This window comes from Carcharodon carcharias, chromosome 16 (genome assembly GCF_017639515.1).
Source record: "Carcharodon carcharias isolate sCarCar2 chromosome 16, sCarCar2.pri, whole genome shotgun sequence".
NCBI classification, from domain to species: domain Eukaryota; kingdom Metazoa; phylum Chordata; class Chondrichthyes; order Lamniformes; family Lamnidae; genus Carcharodon; species Carcharodon carcharias.
The window spans coordinates 96,578,196-96,599,190 of NC_054482.1; the positions used below are offsets into that span (position 1 = coordinate 96,578,196).

The 20,995-nt window shown below is 44.8% G+C and overlaps 1 protein-coding gene across 1 annotated transcript in view; it reads left to right on the forward strand.

Annotated features, from left to right (window-relative positions):
- Positions 1-20,995, forward strand: part of LOC121289338 (dihydropyrimidine dehydrogenase [NADP(+)]-like) — an 838,466-nt gene that overhangs the window by 489,723 nt on the left and 327,748 nt on the right. Inside the window, exon 13 of the mRNA XM_041208692.1 lies at positions 3,517-3,732. Within this exon, the coding sequence (XP_041064626.1) occupies positions 3,517-3,732 (216 nt within the window). The remainder of the gene's footprint in view (positions 1-3,516; positions 3,733-20,995) is intronic.

A 20,995-nucleotide genomic window follows, 5' to 3' on the forward strand; every position in this document is an offset into this window, starting at 1 on the left:
GCATTAAAATTAAAGTATAGCGCGAATAGATTGAAAGGGTCTTTATGCATTAGCAATATTAATTAAATAAACATCCATGCTTCTGTCAACAAAATTAATTAAAGATAACAGATTCTCTGGGGGAAATTAATTAAAGATCGGACCTTCTCTGGGGAACTTAATTAATTAAAATAAGAGATTCTCTGGGGAAAATTAATTAAAGATCGGGGATTCACTAGGGAAGGTTAAATACAAGGCCGTCAATCGGCTCATTGGCAAAGCATAGGGAAAGGCAGTGCTGGAAATCAGCTTTTTCCTCTGATTATGGAAGATTGGCCAAGAATGATACATTACAGGTAATGCCAGACCAGCAAGGCATGTGGGATTCGAGAGGAGGTTCATCAGCAGGGGGAGATCATCAGCCAGCGGTGGCAAACAAAATGGCTCAGTCACCGGAGTAACCATTTGACAATGCTGGGGGCAGCAGCAGCAGCAACACCACTACCATTAATTAGGAGAGGGTGGTGAGTGGGAGGCATAAGAAGCTGAACCCATATAATTCATCAAAAACAGGAGCCGGGTACACAAAAACAACTGATTTTACTGCTCCCTAAGGCAACGTGCCTTTGACTTTACCATTTTCTGTGCACAGACTGTAGCGATTTTTAAGTGCTGTAGTTAGAATTGGCATAACAACAATCTTTTAATAAAAACAGAGTGTTGGAAATACTCAGCAGCTCTAGAGGCATCTGTGGGCAGATAAACAGAGTTAACGTTTTGAGTCCAATATGACTCTTCTTTGGAACTGACTCAGTAACTGACCCATGTGAATATGTTACCCTCTACACTATGAGCTCTTATTTTATGAAGCAGCCTTTAATGTGGCATCTTATCGAATGCCTTTTGGAAATCCAAATACATCACAGCCGCAGTTTCCCTTTTATCCACCTTGCTTATTACTTCCTCAAAAAGCTTTAATAAATCAGTCAAGCAATATTTTCCTTTCACAAAAGTGTGTTGACACTGCCTGGTTTAATTATGATTTTCTAAATGTCCTGCTATTACCTCCTTAATAATGGATTCTAGAATTTTCCCTGTGATGGACAGATGTTAGGCTAACTGACCTATAGTTTCCTGCTTTCTGTCTCTCTTCTTAGAGGTCACATTTGCAATTTTCTAATCCGCTGGGATCTTTACAGGATCTAGGGAATTTTGGAAGATCACAACCAATGCATCTACTATCTCTTCAACCACTTGTTTTAAGACCCTAGGATGGAAGCCATCAGGTCCAGGGGATTTGTCAGCCTTTCATTCTAATAGTTTTCCCAGCATCCTTTCCATTGTGTTGTGATTGTTTTAAGATCCTCCCTTTCACCTCTTGATTTTCAACTATTTTTGGTATGTTTTTGTGTCTTCTACAGTGAAGGCAGACACAAAATACCTGTTCAACGTTTCTGCCATCTCCTTGTTTCCCATTATTAATTACCCAATCTCGCCCTCTAAGAGACCAACACTCACTTGGGTCCACTTTTCCTTTTTAAATACTTGAAATTCCTACTCTGTGTTTTTATATTTTTAGCTAGCTTTCTCTCATGCTCCAATTTTCCTTCCAATTTAATATTGTCCTTAACTTCCTTAGTTAGCCATGGATGGGGCATTTTCTCATAGAGTTTTTCCTTCCTAATGGAATATACCTTTCCTGGGAGTTATGAAATATCTTCTTAAATATTTGCCACTGCTTCTCTACTGTCCTATCTTTTAACCTATTTTCTCCGTTCACTTTAGCCGACTCTTGCTTCATACTCTTATAATTGCCTTTATTTAAGTTTAAGACACTAGTCACCCTCAAATTGAATGTGAAATACTGTCATTTTATGATCACTGTTGCCTAAGGGCTCCTTTACTATGAGGTTATTAATTAATCAAAAAGACATTCTGCCTATTACACAAGTGAGTAATGTGGTATATGAATTTCAGTGCCAGTGTGATGCCAGGTGGCCATATGTGCCAATGACTGGTGGATCATTTCAAACAGCATATCCGTTCAGCTGTTCGCAATAGGCAGACTACTGACCATACTCAACCAGCCCATTCTTGCAAAACTCACAACATAATGTCTAACATTAGACATGATTTCATGATTGGACAGCATTGCTGAACAATCCCGGGTGTCAGGAAGATATAGTAATTTTCATAATGTTATTGAATTCATTGTAGAGCAATAGTGAGGTGTGTGTGTGTGTGTTCGTGTGTTCGTGTGTGTGTGTGTGTGTGTGTGTGTGTGTGTTTTGATGTGTCAGAAGGTAAGCTAGGTTTGAAATGTAGGTAAACATGGGTAAAGTTTTAGAATGCAGGGTATAAGGGGAACATATGCATTTTTAAATAAACCAAACTAGTTTGAATTCAAAAGAGGGCGTGAAATGTTTCACTTAGCCAGGAGAAGTTAAGAAAGAGTGTGTTTATTTTCCCCAAACTTTACTGATAAAATTGGCCCTGGGATAGATTTTTATTATTAAAGAGGTAAAGTCCAAAGACACAGTGAAACAATGGGAATTTGCATTCAAAAGGTAAATCTATATAAAGGAGATGAGGCTGTGTGTAGAAAAGAAGGATTTTTAAGATCCAACAACTGTGAAAAGCCTTTAGCCTCTAAGCCTCAAACTTGCTGCCTGCAAGAACTGAAATTAAGAAAACTCATTTTGAATTTGACTGTTCAGGGTTTCATGTTACTTTGCCTGGGTTGTTTAAAATATCTGTCTTTTGCTGTTGCCATAACAGAGGTGTAACAGGGAGTTAGATTAACTAGGGGAGCTAGGAGTTATCATAGTGGTAATTTGTAAACCTATTTATGTGCGTGAAATCATTTTTTTCTATTTAATAAAGGTTTAATTTAGTTTTATAAGAAATCTATAAAACTTGGTGGTCTTATTACTGCTGAATTCAAAGCATGCATCTTGAAATGTATGCAAATTGCAAAATAATTGTGACGGTTGTTTCGAATTTCCCTTTGGGATTTGAGCAGCTCAGCATTTACCATCAGCTGTGCCTTAACATGGGTGTACTAAGAATTACATTAACAATCAATTATCAGTCAGGCTTGCAATGTACACTTGCTAGAAGCTACATACATTCATACGCAGGAATCTGTTCTCTGCAGATAAAAAAAATGCCCAGACATTGCACATTTTTTTGAATTAAACAACAGCATGGGGTTCACTGGTGCATTCTCCAAGGCAATGCCTTGACCAATCAGCGTCATCTTGCCAATCAATCAGTACCCTTTTCTCATGCAGTATAAATTGTTGTTCCCTTTGAAATTTGGCATTCTTGCATCTGCCCTGATGAGTGCAAAGTGAAAAGCTTCAAAAGCTTGTGATCTGTTTTTAACAAGTATTTGGGAGTCGGTACACCATTGTATTATAAATAACAAAATGCTTTGTTTCTAAATTTAAATTATTTCAAAATCATAGTTTGTTAATTTATGTAACAAGTTGTTCTTTTTAAATGAATTAGTAATTTCCTTTTTTCCATTTACAGTCTTTACATGGTTGTCACATTTCTGAAAAGCCTGAACTCCCCCTTTTCTACACGCCTATTGATCTCGTGGACATCAGTGTAGAGATGGCTGGCTTGAAGTTTCTGAATCCTTTCGGTTTGGCCAGTGCCCCTCCAACAACCAACGCTGCAATGATTCGAAGAGCATTTGTGGCAGGTTGGGCCTTTGCTCTGACAAAAACATTCTCTCTCGATAAGGTAAGATAACGTAAGGCAGAAGAGTAGACAGTCAGCCTCCAGCTTACCTATGCGGCAGTCATGACATATATAGTTATGCTAAAGTTTGAGCATTCTTGATGGCACCAGACAATAGTTATAACTTATGTTAGGATTAGTCTTTTCAAATGTATTTTGCTTTTTATATTCTGAATATGTGGATATGAGCAATATCATAAACTATAAAACCCTGCACCTCAAGTTATTCAGGAATTTCTATTATTCCTAGTTCATAATATTAGTCTTAATTAACATTGCTCAGACCCCAGCTGGGGTATTGTGTTCAGCTCTGGGCACCATTTTAGGAAGGCTGCCAGGGCCTTGGAGAGGGTGCAGAAGTGATTTACTATAATGGTACCAAGGATAAGTGGATTCAGTTATGCAGAGAGGCTGGAGAAGTTGAGGCCGTACCTTTTAGAGCAGAGGTGATTAAGAGGAGATATGACAAGTTTGTTCAAAATTATGAAATTATATTGATGGAGTAAATAAGGCGAAACTGCTTCTAGTGGCAGAAGGGTCAGTAATCAGAGGACGCTGATGTAAGCTGATTGACAAAAAAATATCAAAGGCAACATGTGAGAACTTTTTTTTTACATGTTATAATCTGTAATGCACTGCTTGAATGGGTGGTGGGAGCAGATTCAATAGTAAGATTCAAAAGAGAAGGGAACATTTACAGGACAATGGGAAAAGAGCAGATTAGTTGGACTAAATGGATAGCTCTACCAAAGAGCTGGCACAGACAAGATGGGCTGGATTTTACCCTGGGCTTTGGGACACCATGCCCGCACATGCTGGCACACGCCAATGATAAATTCTTCCCTGAGGTAGCTTATTAAGGGTGGTGGGTGGTCTCACAATACTGTTGGCCCAATCAGAGAGCCAGGACTCTCTGTGGCCCAACCAGGAGTGGTGGACACCACTGAGGTAGATTGGAAGTGTTCAAAATCAAAATTGGTGAGGGGCAAAACCTGTAGGCCCCCTGGAACGGAGGGGAAACTCCTCCAGGGAAATTGTTTGGGCTGCAGATGCAGCCTTACCCATCTGCGGCCCCATCATTGGGACACAGAGCCTCTGGTCTCCATTAGGCTGACCTCCACACACAGCAGGGGGCAGTTTAGTTGGCAGCAAAAAGCCAGCGAGGCCACAAAATCGTTCCAAAATATAAAAATGGTCTGCCTTCCTCGGTGGCGTGGGCAGCCAGCCTGGTTCCCCACCTGCCCAGGGTGGTGGGAATGCATGAGGCAGCCTTCCCAATGTGGTTCTCCCCTATTTTCCGAGCCCCCGAATCTCCAACTCCATATCCACGGGTCTGGGAGAATCCAGCCCAGTGGTCCAAAGGGCCTCTTTTTGTGCTGTTTCATTGTACGATAATGTTAGGTTGCTGTTACAGAAATAAAAACAGCAAAGCATAGTCAGAAAGCACTGAGAGCTCAAAATGGATAATAAGAGAAGAGATTCTTTACAGTTATTTTGATTCAGTTTCAGATATCAATGTCTGTTGGTTTACTGTATCAGCATCGATAATATTTTAAACTAAACTTTTCAGATTTTTCATAATGAATATGGGCAGGCTTTTATGTTTAGACATTCTCTGATCAGAAGGAGGAATAGTGGCCAGAATTTTTTCGCTCAGCATGCGGGCGCGCGCCCAACACCCCCGAGTGTAAAATAACACACGATGATGTCGGGTGAGCGTCCTGACGTCATCATGTACTCATGGGATATTTCGCTCAGTGGGCGCACGTGGGTGCCGGAGCCGCGCCCGCCATTAAGAGGCCAGTTAAGGCCACTAAAAAGTCAATTGATGCCGATCTTTTGTTGCCCGTGCGAAGTCGCGCTCGTCACACAGGCAAAACGGGCAGGCGGCCAGCCAGCAATTTCAAAAACCTCATCCACGGGCAGGATAAAAAGGGTTAGCAGCATTGCCAGTAGTGAGGAACTTGGTAGATAGTTTGCTGCTGGTGGGTTATTGGTAGCTTCATCTTTGTTCGGTGCTTCAATCTTAGCATTTCCACGCTTCATTTCAAGATTTGTTGATGTCTGCAAGGCCCCGGAGGATTCAGAATGTGTGGACCCTTCCAGGTATCGTACAGCCTTCCCTTACCCTGGTAGTAGGGATTGTGGCCTCTGCTGGTGGCACCTCCTCTGAGGAGGAAGAGAGGGCAGAAGGGAGAGGAAGTCAGGTGTCCGAATGCAGCTTCCAGGGGAGTGACATGTGGGAGGACAGGCGCTGGCACAAGGGGCACAGGGCCAGCAGGCAGTTCAGTGTGGAAGGGGCCGCAGAATACGCCACTACCCTGCTGCCAGGCGGCAATGCAGCCATCTCAATATGTCTGAGGTGCAATGCTGAAGGAGGTTCCACTTCTCAATGGAGTACGTGACCTCCATTTGTCAGATAATTGGGCCTGAGATCAACTCCGACTGTGTGGGTGGACTCCCCATGCTAGTGGCTCTGAAGGTCAAGGTGGCCCTCAACGTCTATGCCTCCGGTTCTTTCCAGGGGTCAGTGGGGGATCTTTGTGGAGTCTTCCAATCAGATGGCCACAGTTACGTCAAGCTGGTAACAGAAGCTCTGTCCAGGTGGGTACTGACCTTCATTCTTTAACGTACGGACGAGGCCAGTCAGGTTGAGTGAGCCAGATTTGCAGCAGTTGCAGGGTTCCCCCAGGTCTAGAGTGCCATCCACTGCGCACATGAGGCCATCAAGGCACCAGCAAGTCAGCCGGGTGCCTTCGTCAACAGGAAGGGATTCCACTCCATGAATGTGCAGATAAGATGCATATTCTGCAAGTCTGTGCAAGGTACCCTGGCAGCTCCCATGACACGTACATCCTGAGACACTCCCGGGTGCTGAGGATCTTCAGTGCTCCAGCCCGACTGCTGGGTTACAAGAGCTATCTCTTGAAGGTGTGACCCATATTGCCTCTCCGCCACCCAAGAACAGAGTCAGCACAGCGTTACAATAGGAGCCATGCCTCCACAAGGGCGGTGATAGAGAGGACCATAGGTCTTCTGAAGATGCGCTTCCGATGCCTGAACCATTCAGGGGGAGCACTACAATATCCCCAGAGCGGTTGTCACTGATAGTGGTTGCATACTGCCCTCTCCACAATCTGACACTGGCAAGGGGGGACCCACTGGAGGAAGAGGATCTTTACGTAGCTACATAAGGCACAGATGATGAATCCGGTGGTGAATCAGAAGAGAGGCACGGCGAGGAGAATGCTTAGGGTGTGGAGGCAGACCTCGATAACCTCAAGGGAGGCAGGGACACCAGGGACGCCTTGATCCAACGCTCCTTCAACAAGGCTGCCAAAAATCTGCTTCCACCTCACGTCAGGACTGCTGCCTCTATCCCGGATGTCTGAAGTGACCCTTTCATTTGCACCCAAAGTCCACTCAATGCCTGTGCAATAAAGTATCCAGCCACTCACGTCCAGCATTACATACTGGCGTACCCTGCACCAGAAAGAAAAAATGTGAAGTATATTCAGGCCATCAGAACCAAAGCAAATTTAATGTTATTATCACATTGAAAGCAGAATGACTGGTGTTGATGTCCACACTAGCAGACATATAAACCAAACATAAATGAACAGAAAATCACCTGTGAACTGTGCCTCTGGTGCTCATGGTGCCTTTAGCTTACATTTCCGAGTGATACGTCTTGATGCCACACACACACACACACACACCCCCCCCCCCCCCCCCCCCCCCACCCCCCAAGCGGCATTGGAGATAGCCTGCTGACTCTGTTGCCTTTTTGGCCATGATGCACTTGGTGGTTGTCTCCTGGCCACTGGAGCCTGTGCTGGCCCCGGCTAGGAGCGAGCGGCCAGTGCCATGGCTGGCATCTCCCCAGTCATCACAGCTTCATCAGATGCCACGGTCACTGTGGAGGGGAGGAGGAGCTGCTGCTGTCATCTAGAGCACCCTGAGAGGAGCCCGCAGAGACAACAAGCAACTCGTGCACCAACGTGCGGTCGCTCTGGACCTCCCTGCTCATCATTGATGGACACCTAGCTGGGATACTGGGTGTCTCATCCATCTCCCACACTGGCACTGACCACGTGAGGTCAATGTGAGGGCTTGCAGGTCCGAGCGCAACCCAGGAACCCCTGATTCTGTTCCTGGAGCTACCTCTCCATGAGAGTCGCCACCTCTTCCAGCAGGACGGTGAGGCACTCATCCGAAAGCGGGGGTGGGGTACCAAGTGCCCATCCAACCTGCCCTCCCGCCTGGCATCTCCAGCCGCACCCGACTCCATTACTTGAATGTTGAAGGCGCAGAGGAGATGTTCTTCCATTGCAGTCTTCCAGGGGCTGCCTGGGCTGTTTTTTTAAACTGGCTCCCGGCTTGCCATTGGACCGGTGGCCAACAGGCACCCACCAAGCCTGCCCCTTCCCAACCAGCGAGGAGCCACATTTCACGCTGGGCAGGCCTTAATTGTCCCGCCAGCATGAAATCGTAGCCAGGGGTCAATTGTGAGCGGTGGGCCGTTTCCCCGCCACTCCCAGACCTGCTGACCCCACCCGCCCACCAACCTCAAAATTCTGGCCAGTGTTTCAGTGTTTTACATAGTGACAAATTGAGTTGTGACTATATAGATAGGGATAAGATTCATGTTGCATTTGAAATAAATTTAGATAATCTATTTGGAAATTTGGTAATCTTTTGGAACAATCTATGGTCTATGGTTCTGTGATTCTGTGATTCAATATCCTGCATTTTGCTTTGAAATGTGTATCCTAGCAAAAGCCAAGCAGCTTTGGGAAAATTTTCTTTTGCTGCCCATTTGTTAGGTTTCTGCAAAGAGAATGTTTCTGTTTCTTAGCACCAACATCACACTCCTGAGCATAAAAATATCATAAAAAGAGAATTATCTATACGGCAAAAAGTGAGGGCTGATTCAGCTTCCGATCTTAACAAAGGTGGAATGGGAGGTGGGGAGGGACATGAGCAACCATCTGCTTTCAGGAGATGGTTCAATTGCTGAAATCTTTTGAAGTGGCTTTGTGGCTCTATTTTAACAGTGTATCTGTTTTTAACCCACACCAGCCAGGTAAAAGGCAGTGTGAAGGACTTGACCCATTAGTTGAGCGCCTTTACAGCGATGCATATGGCCAGGAGGAACAGGAGTGTTTTCTTCAGTCCCAACAAAATGCCTGGCAAATTCCCCACAATCTTGCTTGCCTGGACCACCATCTTGGCCCTGCTGATTACCGTCTCACTCACCCCCACAACCAAAGTGTCGTTCCCCTTGACCACCATCTTACTCCTCCTGACCGCCATCTTGTTCCACCAACCACCATCTTGCTCAGCCTAATATCTATCCTCACACCCCAACTAGACCCCAGACCCCCAGCTCCCTGTGCCCGTTCCTCAATTTCTCCCTGCTTCCCTGCCTGCTCCCCCACTGAATCAACCTGCGCCAGGTTTCCTCACCAGACAGGCAGGCAACCCTATCCATCAGGCTGGCTGTCAGGTGGGAAACCTGGGGAAATCATTTAAAATATATCCTTGTTCTGCAAACCCGGTCCAGTTTCCATGGTAACATAGTGAGCCTGCAAAAGTCTTTAAAATGTTTTTTCTACAATTTGGTGACAAACATTTTTTTTTGAAAAGAGGTAAGCAATTTCAAATCCAAGCCTGTTTCTGTGTTTCATCTGGTTGAAGATAGCTTAAGAAGGTAATTTTGAAAAAAAATCCATTCATAAGGCAGAATGATCATGTGGAGCTATCACCCAAGTTCCCTGTATGTGATCCCATCTGATGAAGCTCTGTGCCAGCTGTGTAATATCAAAAAATTACTACATATACATAAAGGGAGTTGTTGTTGACCTGTTTGTTTTAAATGCTTTGATAACATTGTTGAAATAGCATGCGTAGAAGTTTTATGTTATAGCATTAGCAGCATAATTTAGCCCCTCAAAGTTTTAAATAATTCAGGTTGAGGGGGGAAAACATTCAAAATGTCTTGTGTCAGATGAAACGAGTTGGGCAGAGCCAGTGATGGATCAGATTATTCATTGTGTGTGAAATGAATAGATTAATTGAATAGGTTAAGTGGCCTAGTCTTATTCAAGATTTTCTTTTAATTCTTAAATTAGGCCATTGAGCAGTGAGATATTTTTTCCCTAATCAGCTAGAATGTACAGGTCAAGATGCTGCAGAGAAGATTGCAAAATATGAAAAAAAAAATGATTAAGAGGCATTTGGTCTTTCAACTCCACCCTATCTGAACATGGGGAAGCCCATATTCTTCATCTAATCAACCCTCACTCACACAATCTCTTGGGAGGAACGCAAAACCTGAGAATAAACAATTTAGGCTATTTTAGAAGAAACAGTGGAATTAACGTCCAATACCTAAAGCCAATCAAACAAGTACCAGGGGACCATAGTAACTCATGTATGTGACTTGAATCATAGAATAGTTTTTTTTTGAATTTGTTCATGGGAAGTGGGCATCGCTAGCTAGGCCAGCATTTATTGCCCATCCCTAATTGCCCTTGTTCAGGAGGAATTTAAGAGTCAACCACATTGCTGTGAGCCTGGAGTCACATGTAGGCCAGACCAGGTAAGGATGGCAGATTTCCTTCCCTAAAGGACAGTAGTGAACCAGATGGGGTTTTATGACAATCGGCAATGCTTTTGAGGTTTTTTAATTCCAGGTTTTGATTGAATTCAATTCACTATCTGCTATGGTGGGACTCAAACCCAGGTCCCCAAAGACTTATCCTGGGTCTCTGGAATGCTAGTCTAGCGATAATGCCACAATGCCACTAAGTTACCCACTGTACTCAGCAACTTGCATTTAATAATACAGGGAAATTAATTACTTAAATAATATCCAAATTTACTCACTTTTTCATTTAGTCCAAAAAAATCATTCCATATATAGTACATGCTTTACAGCACCACCAGATCCTCATTAGTTCTTATTTAATTTTAATCTCAAGGTCTAAACACTCCCACTCCACCCCCCGCCCTTTCCCTCCAATGTCTGGCCTTGTGTCCTGTTGAATTCCAGGCCTCACTGAAGCTACAGGACCTGCTGACCCCTCTTTCTCGGGCCTGCTGACCTCTCTCTCTTGGGCCCAACATTCCCTCTCTCAGGCCCACCGACCTCTCTCTTTCTCTTTCAGGCCCTCTGAGCTCTCAGGCTCACCTCTCTCTCTCTCTCTCACTCAGGCCCACTGAGCTCTCTCTCTCGGGCCCACCAACCTCTCTCATTCAGGCCTGGCAACCTCTTGCTCAGACCTGCCAACCTCTCTCTTGAATACCACCACCCCTCACCCCATCCCACCCACCACTCCAGACTTCCCAAATACTAAGCTGCGGCGATCCTTGCTGCTCCTGTGCCAACCAGAGAACATCGGCCACAAGATGTCACTTCTGGTTTCTGGCCAGTCTTGTAAACGGAGATCGGCGGTTGGAGGGTGGGGGGGAAGGCAGAGAAGAGGAGAGAGGGACAAAGGAGGAGAGAGTGCGGCAAAGGGAGAGAGAACAAAAGAGAGAGATAGGATAAAGAGAGAGGAAAAGGGAGAGGGGGTAATGGAGGAGAAGGGAGGGAGAAAGAATAGGGAGGAGAAAAACAGGGAGGAGGGCAGGGGGCATAGGGGAGGAGAAAGGGGAGGAGAAAGGGGGAGGGAAAATGTGGGGAGGAGAAAGGGGGAAGGGCTTGGGGGGGAAGAGGGGAGGGAGAGAGGAATAAGCAGGGCAGGGAGGGGAGTTGGGGGAGAGAGGAAGAGAACTGTTATAATCTGAGGGAAGTGGGGCAAATGGGGCTTTTTCAGGTTTGCATTTACTTTGATAAGTCCTAAAGTGCAAAAGACTGAGAGACCTTCCTGCCGGGATTTTCCGGTCCTGTCAGCGGCAGGCCCCATCACTGCTGGTTTTAGAAAATCCCACCCTCCTCTTCAGGCACCCAGGGCAGGATTTTTCCCACAAGCTTCAGGCTCCTGACATCAGTGTTAAATAGGGGCCAGAAGCCTGCATTGTGGGGATTGCTGTCTGTGATTTTCCCTAAATCTTTCAAATCCATTTACTCTCTTTGACCAAGCTTTTGATCATATGACCTAATATTGCCTAGGTTGGCTCACCCTACCTGAAAAGTTTGACTTTTGAAAGTTTGCGGAGTGGGGCAAGAGAGGGAGGAAAGAAAATTTCCCTGGGGTGGGGTGTAAATTGCTATCGGTGGGGTGGCAGGTGGGGGAAAAATTGCTTGGTGGGGAAGTACATTGCTCTGGGGAGGTGGGTTGATGGGGAGGGAACAGCTGCAATCTGGGTAGGAAGGGGTTGTGTGCATCGAGGGGGGTGGCGGGCATGCTGGGCAGGTTGTGTTGCACAAGTTATAGGTTATGAAGAAAAGCATAAAAATACCTCATCAAAACAGGGTTTGCTTTTCCTAAAGTTAGCTTGGTTTTCTGATGTTTGAAACCATCGAAATTCAGAAATATGGAAAATAAACTTACTGATCGTTTTTGGTGTCTGAATAAGTGATGCTGCTAATAGCAAATGTTTGGGGCAGTTGATGATGTTGATGTCAGTTACGATACTTGTAATGTTGAATGATAGCTAAGTGATTGGTTTTGACTGCAACTGATGTTAAACGGTAGCTAAATGATTGCTTTTGAGCACAGTTGGTATCAAATGAATGCCAATGATTGCTGTTAAACGCAAATGACGTCAAATTTTTCAGGGAGGGCAATAGGGGACGAATTTAAGTTTTATGTAGGTTTAGCATAAATTCTGATTTTTCAACCGTATGGCCTAGATTTTCGCAATGACGGAGAGCCTCTCCACCGTTGCGAAAATCATGGAAAAGGCTGCAAGTCAGAAATCCTGCCACCCATCATGGCACCTACAATATTTGTGGGGTTGTTAACGGGCCCGGGTTAAGATTTGCACTTCTGTGTTTCACCGTAGCATTTTCCCATATATATCAGCAGGTGACTCTACTTACATCTAATTTTGGTGACCCAGGCGTGTGGAACATGATTCTGCATCGCCAACCTCCTCACCTTTTCTCAGAAAAAAAACAAATGGGTTATAGTAAGCTCTATAACATGGTATCCTTTAACTGTCAAAATTTTTATTAAAGTACCAAGGGAAAGATTATTTAACAAATTCAAAGCTATGGGGGTTCAGGGGTGGGGTACAAAGGGAGGCAGTAGTGTAGCGGTAATGTCACTGGACTTATAAACCAGAGGCCCAGGCTAATGCTCTGGGGACACGGGGTCAAATCTCACCAAGGCAACTGGTGGAATTTAAAATTTAGTTAATAAATCTGGAATTAAAGGCTAGTCTAATGGTGGCCAACAAACCATTGTCAATTGTCGTAGAAACCTACCTGGTTCACTAATGCCTTTTAGGGAAGGAAATCTGCTGTCCTTACCTTACCTAGTCTGGGCTATATGTAACTCCAGGCTCAGAGCAATGTGGTTGACTCTTAAATGCCACCTGAAATGGTCTAGAAAGCCACTCAGATGTATCAAACTGCTGCAAAGTCTACAAAAAAGAATGAAACCAGACAGACCCATCAAGCATTGACCTAGGCACTGGAAATGACAACGGCCAACCCAACCCTGCCATGTCCTCCTTAATAACATCTAGGAGCTTGAGCCAAAATTGGAGAGCTGAACCACAGAATCATACCTTACAATGTCCTAGATACCATTATCCAACCTCTCTGTGTATGTCTCATATCACCGGCAGGACAGCCCCACCAGAGGTGGTGGCATAGTGGTATCGAGTTGTTCTGGGAATCATATGAGCAAGGAGCAGGAGTAAACCATTCAGCTCTTGAGCCTGCTCCGCTGTTCAATAAGATCATGGATGATCTGATAGGAACCTCAAATCTTCATCACGCCTATCCCCGATAACCTACCACACCCTTGCTTACCAAGAATCTATCCACTTCTGCCTTAAAAACATTCAAAGACTCTGCTTCCACCACTTTTTCAGGAAGAGAGTTCCAATGACTCACAGCCCTCTGAGTGAAAAAATTTCGTCTCACCTCTGTTGTAAATGGGTAACCCCTTATTTTTAAACAGTGACCCCTAGTTCTAGATTCACCCACAAGAGGAAACATCCTCTCCACATCTACCCTGTTAAGTCTCCTCAGGGTCTTATATGTTTCAATCAAGTCGGCTCTTACTCTTCTTAACTCCAGTGGATACAAGCCTAGTCTGTCCAACCTTTCCTCATAGGACAACCCGCCCATTCCAGGTGTTAGTCTGGTAAACCTCCTCTGAGCTGCTTCCAACATATTTACGTTCTTCGTTAATTAAGGTGACCAATATTGTACACAGTACTCCAGATGTGGTCTCACTAGTGCTCTTTATAACTGAAGCATAACCTCCCTACTTTTGTATTCAATTCCCCTTGCAATTAATGATAACATTCTATTAGCTTTCCTAATTACTTGCTGTACCTGCATACTAACCTTTCGCGATTCATGCACTAAGAAGCCCAGATCCCCCTGCACCTCAGAGCTCTGCAATCTCTCACCATTTAGATAATATGCTTCTCTTTTATTCTTCCTGCCAGAATGGACAATTTCACATTTTTCCTCATTATACTTTGCCCATCCACTTAACCTTTCTGTATCTTTTTGTAACCTCCTTATGTCCTCTTCACAATTTACTTTGCTACCTATCTTTGTGTCATTGGCAAATTTGGCAACCATTTCTTCATTCAAATCATTTATAGAAATTGTAAATAGTTGAAGTCCCAGTACTGATTCCTGTGGCACACCCCTTGTTACATCTCACCAACCTGAAAAAGATCCATTTATGCCTACTCTCTGCTTCCAGTTAGCCAGCCAGTCTTATATCCATGTCAATATGGTACCCCTGTACCATGAGTTTTTATTTTCCATAACAACCTTTCATGTGGCACTTTATCTAATGCCTTCTGAAAATCTAACTACAGTACATCCACCGGTTCCCCTTTTTCTACAGCACATGTTACTCCCTCAAAGAAGTCTAATAAGTTGGTTAAATATGATTTCCTTTTCACAAAATCATGTTGATTCTGCCTGATTACCTTGAACCTATCCAAGTACCCTGCTTCTTTAGTAATAGCTTCTAACATTTTCCCTATGACAGAAGTGGCGCTACTGAGCCATTCTCAGTGGCGGACATTGAGAACCACACCCAGAGTTACTTTGTGTCCTTGCCACCCTCAGTGCTTCTTCCAATGAATTGTTGTTCAACATGGAGAAGTACTGATTCATCAGCTGAGGGGGTGGGGGGAGGGGGGTGGTGGGGAACGGTGGTGGCGTTGGCGGTAGGTGGTAATCCGCAGGAGGTTTCCTTGCCCATGTCTGACTTGATGCCATGAACGAAAGAAAGCTAGCCAGAAATATAAAAACAGGTAGTAGGTATTCCAATAAATATTTAAAAAAGAAGAGTTAACAAATTGAGCGTTGGTCCTATAGGCCAGCTAACTGGCCTGTAGTTCCCATTTTCCATCTTCCCTTTTTGAATAGTGGAATTATGTTTGCTATCTTCCAATCTAATGGGACTGTCCCCGAATTTGGGAGTTTTGGAAAATTAAATCCAATGCGTCGACTATCTCACTAGCAACTTCTTTTAAGACCCTAGGATGGAGTCCATCAGGACCCGTGTACTTGTTAGCCCTCAGCTCCAACAATTTACTCAATACCACTTCTCTGGTGATTATAATTTTCCTGAGTTCCTCCCTCACTTCCATTCCCTGATTTGTAGCTGCTTCTTGGATGTTACTTGTATTCTCTGTAGTAAAAGCTGATGTAAAAATCCTGTCCATTTCATCTGCCATCTCATCGTTTTCCATTATCAATTCTCCAGACTCACTTTCTATAGGACCAATGCTCACTTTGTGAACTCTTTTCTTTTTTAAATATTTATAGGAATACCTACTACTTGTTTTTATACTTCTGGCTAGCTTTCTTTCGTTTATGGCATCAAGTCAGACATGGGCAAGGAAGCCTCTTGCATATCACCACCTATCGCCAATGCCACCACCTCCCCCACCCCCACCTCGTCAGCTGATGAATCAGTACTCCTCCATGTTGAACACCAATTGGAAGGAGCATTGAGGGTGGCAAGGACACAGAGTAACTGGATGTCGTTCTCAATGTCCACCACTGAGAATGGCTCAGTAGCGCCAATACTGACCAACCCCTCTGGAGATAACTGCTAGACTTGGTCTTTGGCAGGTGGTGAAGGAGGGTAAACCCACCTGACCTCGTCCTCACCAGTCTACTAGTCGTAGATGCATCTGTCCATGACAGTATCAGTAGGAGTGATCACCGCCCAGCCTTGTGGAGATGAAGTCCCATCTGCCCATTGAGAATACTCTCCATTGTGTTGGTGGCACTACCACTGTACTAAATTGGATAGATTTTGAACAGATCTAACAATGTAAAACTGGTCATCTATGAGGCGCTGTGGGCCATCAGCAGCAGCAGAATTGTATACAGCCACAACCTGTAACATCATGGTGTGGCATATCCCTCACTTTACCATTATGACCATGCCAGGAGAGCAACCCTGGTTCAATGAAGAGTGCAGTAGAGTATGCTAGGAGCAGCACCAGGCATACCTAAAAATGAGGTGTCAATCTGGTGAAGCTAAAACACAGGACAACTTGCATGCCAAATAGCAGAAACAGCAAGCGATAGACAGAGCTAAGCGATCCCACAAACAACGGATCAAATCTAAGCTCTGCAGTCTTGCCACACCCAGTCATGAATGGTGGTGGACAGTTAAACAACTCACTGGAGGAGGATGCTCCACAAATATCCCCATCCTCAACGATGGAGGAGCCTAGCACATCAGTGCAGAAGATAAGGCTGAAGCATTTGCAACCACCTTCAGCCAGATGTGCTGGATGGATTATCCATCTTAGCCTCCTCCGGAGGTCCCCAGTATCACAGATGCCAGTCTTCAGCCAATTCGTTTCACTCCACATGATATTAAGAAATGACTGAAGGCATTTGATACTGCAAAGGCTATGGGCCGTGACAACATTCCGGCAATAGTACTGAAGAATTGTGCTCCAGAACTTGCCACGCCCCTAGCCAAGCTGTTCTAGTACAGCTACAACAGTGGCATCGACCCAGCAATGTGGAAAATTACCCGGTATGTCCTGTCCGCAGAAAGTTAGACAAATCCGACCTGAGCAATTAACACCCCATCAGTCTGCTCTCGATCTTCAGTAAAGTAATGGAAGGGGTCATCAACGGTGCTATCAAGCGGCACTTGCTGAACAATAACCTGCTCACAGATGCTCAGTTTGGGTTCCTCCAGGGCCACTTAGCTCCTGACGTCATTACAGCCTTGGTTCAAACATGGACAAAAGATCTGAACTCCAGAGGTGTGGTGAGAGTGACTGCCCTAAACATCAAGGCAGCATTTGACCAAGTGTGGCATAAAGGAGCCCTGGAGTCAGTGGGAATCAGGGGGAAAACTTTCCACTGGTTGGAGTCATACCTAGCACAAAGGAAGATTTATTGTGGTTGTTGGAGGTCAATTATCTCAGTTCCAGGACATCACTGCAAGAGTTGCTCAGGGTAATGTCCTAGGCCTAACCATCTTCAGCTGCTTCATCAATGACCTTCCTCCATGATAATGTCAGAAGTGGGGATGTTCGCTGATTGCACAATGTTCAGCACCATTCGTGACACCTCAGATACTGAAGCAGTCTGTTCATATGCAGCAAGACTTGGAATACATTCAGGCTTGGGCTGATAAGCAGCAAGTAATATTTGCATCACACACGTGCCAAGCAATGACCATCTGCAACCACCTCTCCTTAACATTCAATAGTATTACCATCACTGAATCCCCCACTATCTACATCCTGGGCTTTACCATTGATCAGAAACAGAGCTGGACCAACCATGTAAATACTGTGGCTACAAGAGCAGCTCAGAGGCTGGGAGTTCTGCAGATAGTAACTCAGCACCTGACTCCCCAAAGCTTGTTGACCATCTGCAAGGCACAAGTGGAGTGTGATGGAATACTCTCCACTTGCCTGGGTGAGTGCAGTTCAAACAACATTCGAAGCCTCACACCATCCAAGACAAAGCAGCCTGCTTGATTGGCACCCCATCTATCACCTTGAGCACCCACTCCCTCCACCACCGATGCACAGTGGCAGCAGTGTGTACTATCTACAAGAAGCATTGCAGAAACTCACCAAGGCTCCTTCGACAGCACCTTCCAAATCTGCGACCACTACCACCTAGAAGGACAAGGGCAGCAGGTGCATGGGAACACCACCATCTTTGGGTTCTCCTCCAAGCCACAGTCTGCCCTGAGTTGGAACTTTATTGCCATTGCTTCGTTGTCACTGGATCAAAATCCTGGAACTCCCTCTTTTACAGCACCATGGGTGTACCTACATCACATGGGCTGCAGTGGTTCAAGAACGTGGCCACGCCACCACCTTTTCAAGGGCAGTTAGGGATGGGCTGTAAATACTGGCCCAGCCCACATCTCAGGAATGAATAAATTAAAAGAAAATCAGAATAAACCTTGGGAATAGATAAGAAAGGCTGAAGGGTAGGGAACAGCAATTATTTTCTCGAGAAGCTATGTTGAAATGAAGGGACAAAACACAATGGGACTGGATTATGACAAAGATTCTATGCTTCATTTGTATAAAGCCTTGATTCGGCCTCACGTGGAGTACTGCACAGGAAGCTCAGGAAGGTTATAGTGGCCTTGGAATGGCACAGCTTAGATTCTCCAAAATGAAACCGGGTCATAGAAGGTTAAGTTATCAGGACAGGTTGTATAAACATGGCTTGTATCCCCTTGAGTATAGCAGATTGTGTAGTGTTTCGATCAATAGCCTGTAGTTCAGCAGGATATCTGCTTCATCTGGGCAGAATCGAAAGAAACAGCACTATAGATTGAAGAAGTTTAAGTGTGACTGAGTTGTGCCCATAATCACTTGACACTGGTGTATTGCACGATCTTCGAAGCTGGTTCAATAGTGCACTCCCTGCCACAAAACTGGCCCCATCCCCAGGTCGCAATGGGGAGTTTCCACCTGTTGTGCCCGATCTTATGTGTTCATCACATTGCGCCCAGAATGTTGTGTGCACAGGCGCCTGCGATCACATGAATCCAGAATTAATGACCTGACCTGCAGTCACAAGCAGTTTATTGAAGTTTGAAATAAAAACAGAAAATGTTGGAAATACTCTTCGAGTCAGGCAGTTTCTGTGTAGAGAAAAACAGAGTTAATGTTTCAGGTCAATGACCTTTCATCAGGACATTGAAGCTTGACCTGGGTCTCTTCCTCCTGGTGCTGCTGCAATTATTTTAAGTTCAGTTTAAATTAGTTTAAATTCAGTCAATTGATCTGCTCTTGATGCATACAGCCTGTCACCAGCAAGTAATTGAATTCACACAGGTATGTTCTAGTCTTCTGCAGTAATTGGTTAATTGTAGACAGCAATGACTATTCTGTTGAAGCCATTGAAAAGTAAGAACAGGAGCATTAAATCAGTCAGTTGGTCTGCCTTGCCCTAGCCCACTTTAGATCAATCAGTTTAAGAACTTGAAGAATGAATTATTTCCTTATTCCACACTTCTGGATTCATAGATGATTTTATGTTCAGGCTTATATTAATAAATTTACCCAGAAACTTCCGTGTAACTTCACCTTAGTAAAACCAATGCAGTGTCCAGCACATTCTGGGTGAATTTTGCTGATTGTACCTCAGCGGAAACTGTACACGAGGTGTATAAAATGTTAGAAGATTTGATGGGATAGATACAGAGAGACTATTTCCTCTGATGAGAGAATCAAGAAGGAGGGGACATAATTTTCAGATTAGAATTAGACCATTCAGAAGGAAAATCAAGAAGTTTTGTTTCCACACAGAGGATTGTGGAAATCTGTAATTCTCTGTCCCAAAAGGCTGTGGGTTGAAGCTTTCAAGACTGAGATCAGTAGATTTTTGTTAAACCAGGGAATGGAGCCAAGGTTGGTAAATAAGGTGATCTACTTGAATGACGGAACAGGCTTGAGCAGCTGAATGGCTTACTTCCGTTCTACTGGTTTGAGGACTGAATGAGGTAACTCAGGCTTGGTGAAGTCTCTCATAAATTCTTATATAAATAATCTGGATTGAGAAACTCAGTATAAAATTGTCATATTTTCAGATGAGGGGCAGTGGAATTGGAAGATGCAGCTCAGGGATTTCAGAATGAGTTGGGCAAAACATGTAAGTGGGTCCAACAGAAACATGTAATTTAATTTCTAAAGTTGCTACACATAGGAAGGAAAATTTGGCACGCATGTTTCATAAATAATTTTGAACTAGCTACTTTTATAGTTGAAAGAGACTTAGGGCAGAATTGTCCCAGATTTGCAAAAGTGCTGTAGCAGGCAGAAAAAAGGACGTTTTATCCACTGGCCGCAATGGCGGGTTTTCACGTCGCATTGTCCCATTACTGGCGCATCCCGCCTCATTAATAATGCAATCCCCGGGAACATGCCTGATCGCTGGGCGGCCTCTGATTTCCCTCAGGCCTTCAGAGTGCCTATTGGACGCAGTGGAAGGCCACCGTGATGTTCTCTACCTCCATTCTGGGCGAAGACCAGCAAGCAAGGTTACCAATCCAGCATGGGAGACAGTGGCAGCTGTAGTCACCGCCAATACCCTCAGAAGAGGACAGCCACCCACTGCCGAAAGAGGATGAATGATCTCCTCCATTCCACAAGGGTCAGTCACTCTTCTCATCACTCTCAACTCACACACACACAAACTCATCACACATTCACAGGGATTTCACTCACTGCTACTTCAAGGGACCTCACCATTCACTCTCTCACATGCACCTTCATCCTCCCTGCGGACTGTGTCTTTATCCCATCCATGGCACCACTCACCACCCACACATGCCAAGGATCCTTCTCATCTTGTCTGGCAGGCATCCTGCTTATGCTCTCTCCATCTGGCTTTATGCAGGACAAGCTGGCACACAACAAAAGGGAGGGGTTGCAGACTGGTGGAGGAATGTCCACCATCAAGGTCCTCACGGACTTTGAAAATAGAGTCATCCAACTGGCCGGCAAGGATCTGGGCCATTCCTGTGCTGATGGTGAGGTTGGCGCTGCTCTACCAAATAAGGATCCAGCAGTGCAACATCCATCAGACAACCATGCTGTGAGTTAGTTCTCCCATTCCGCAGTCCCCTGCCATGCACTAATTTTCTCTCCTTGCTGTCGC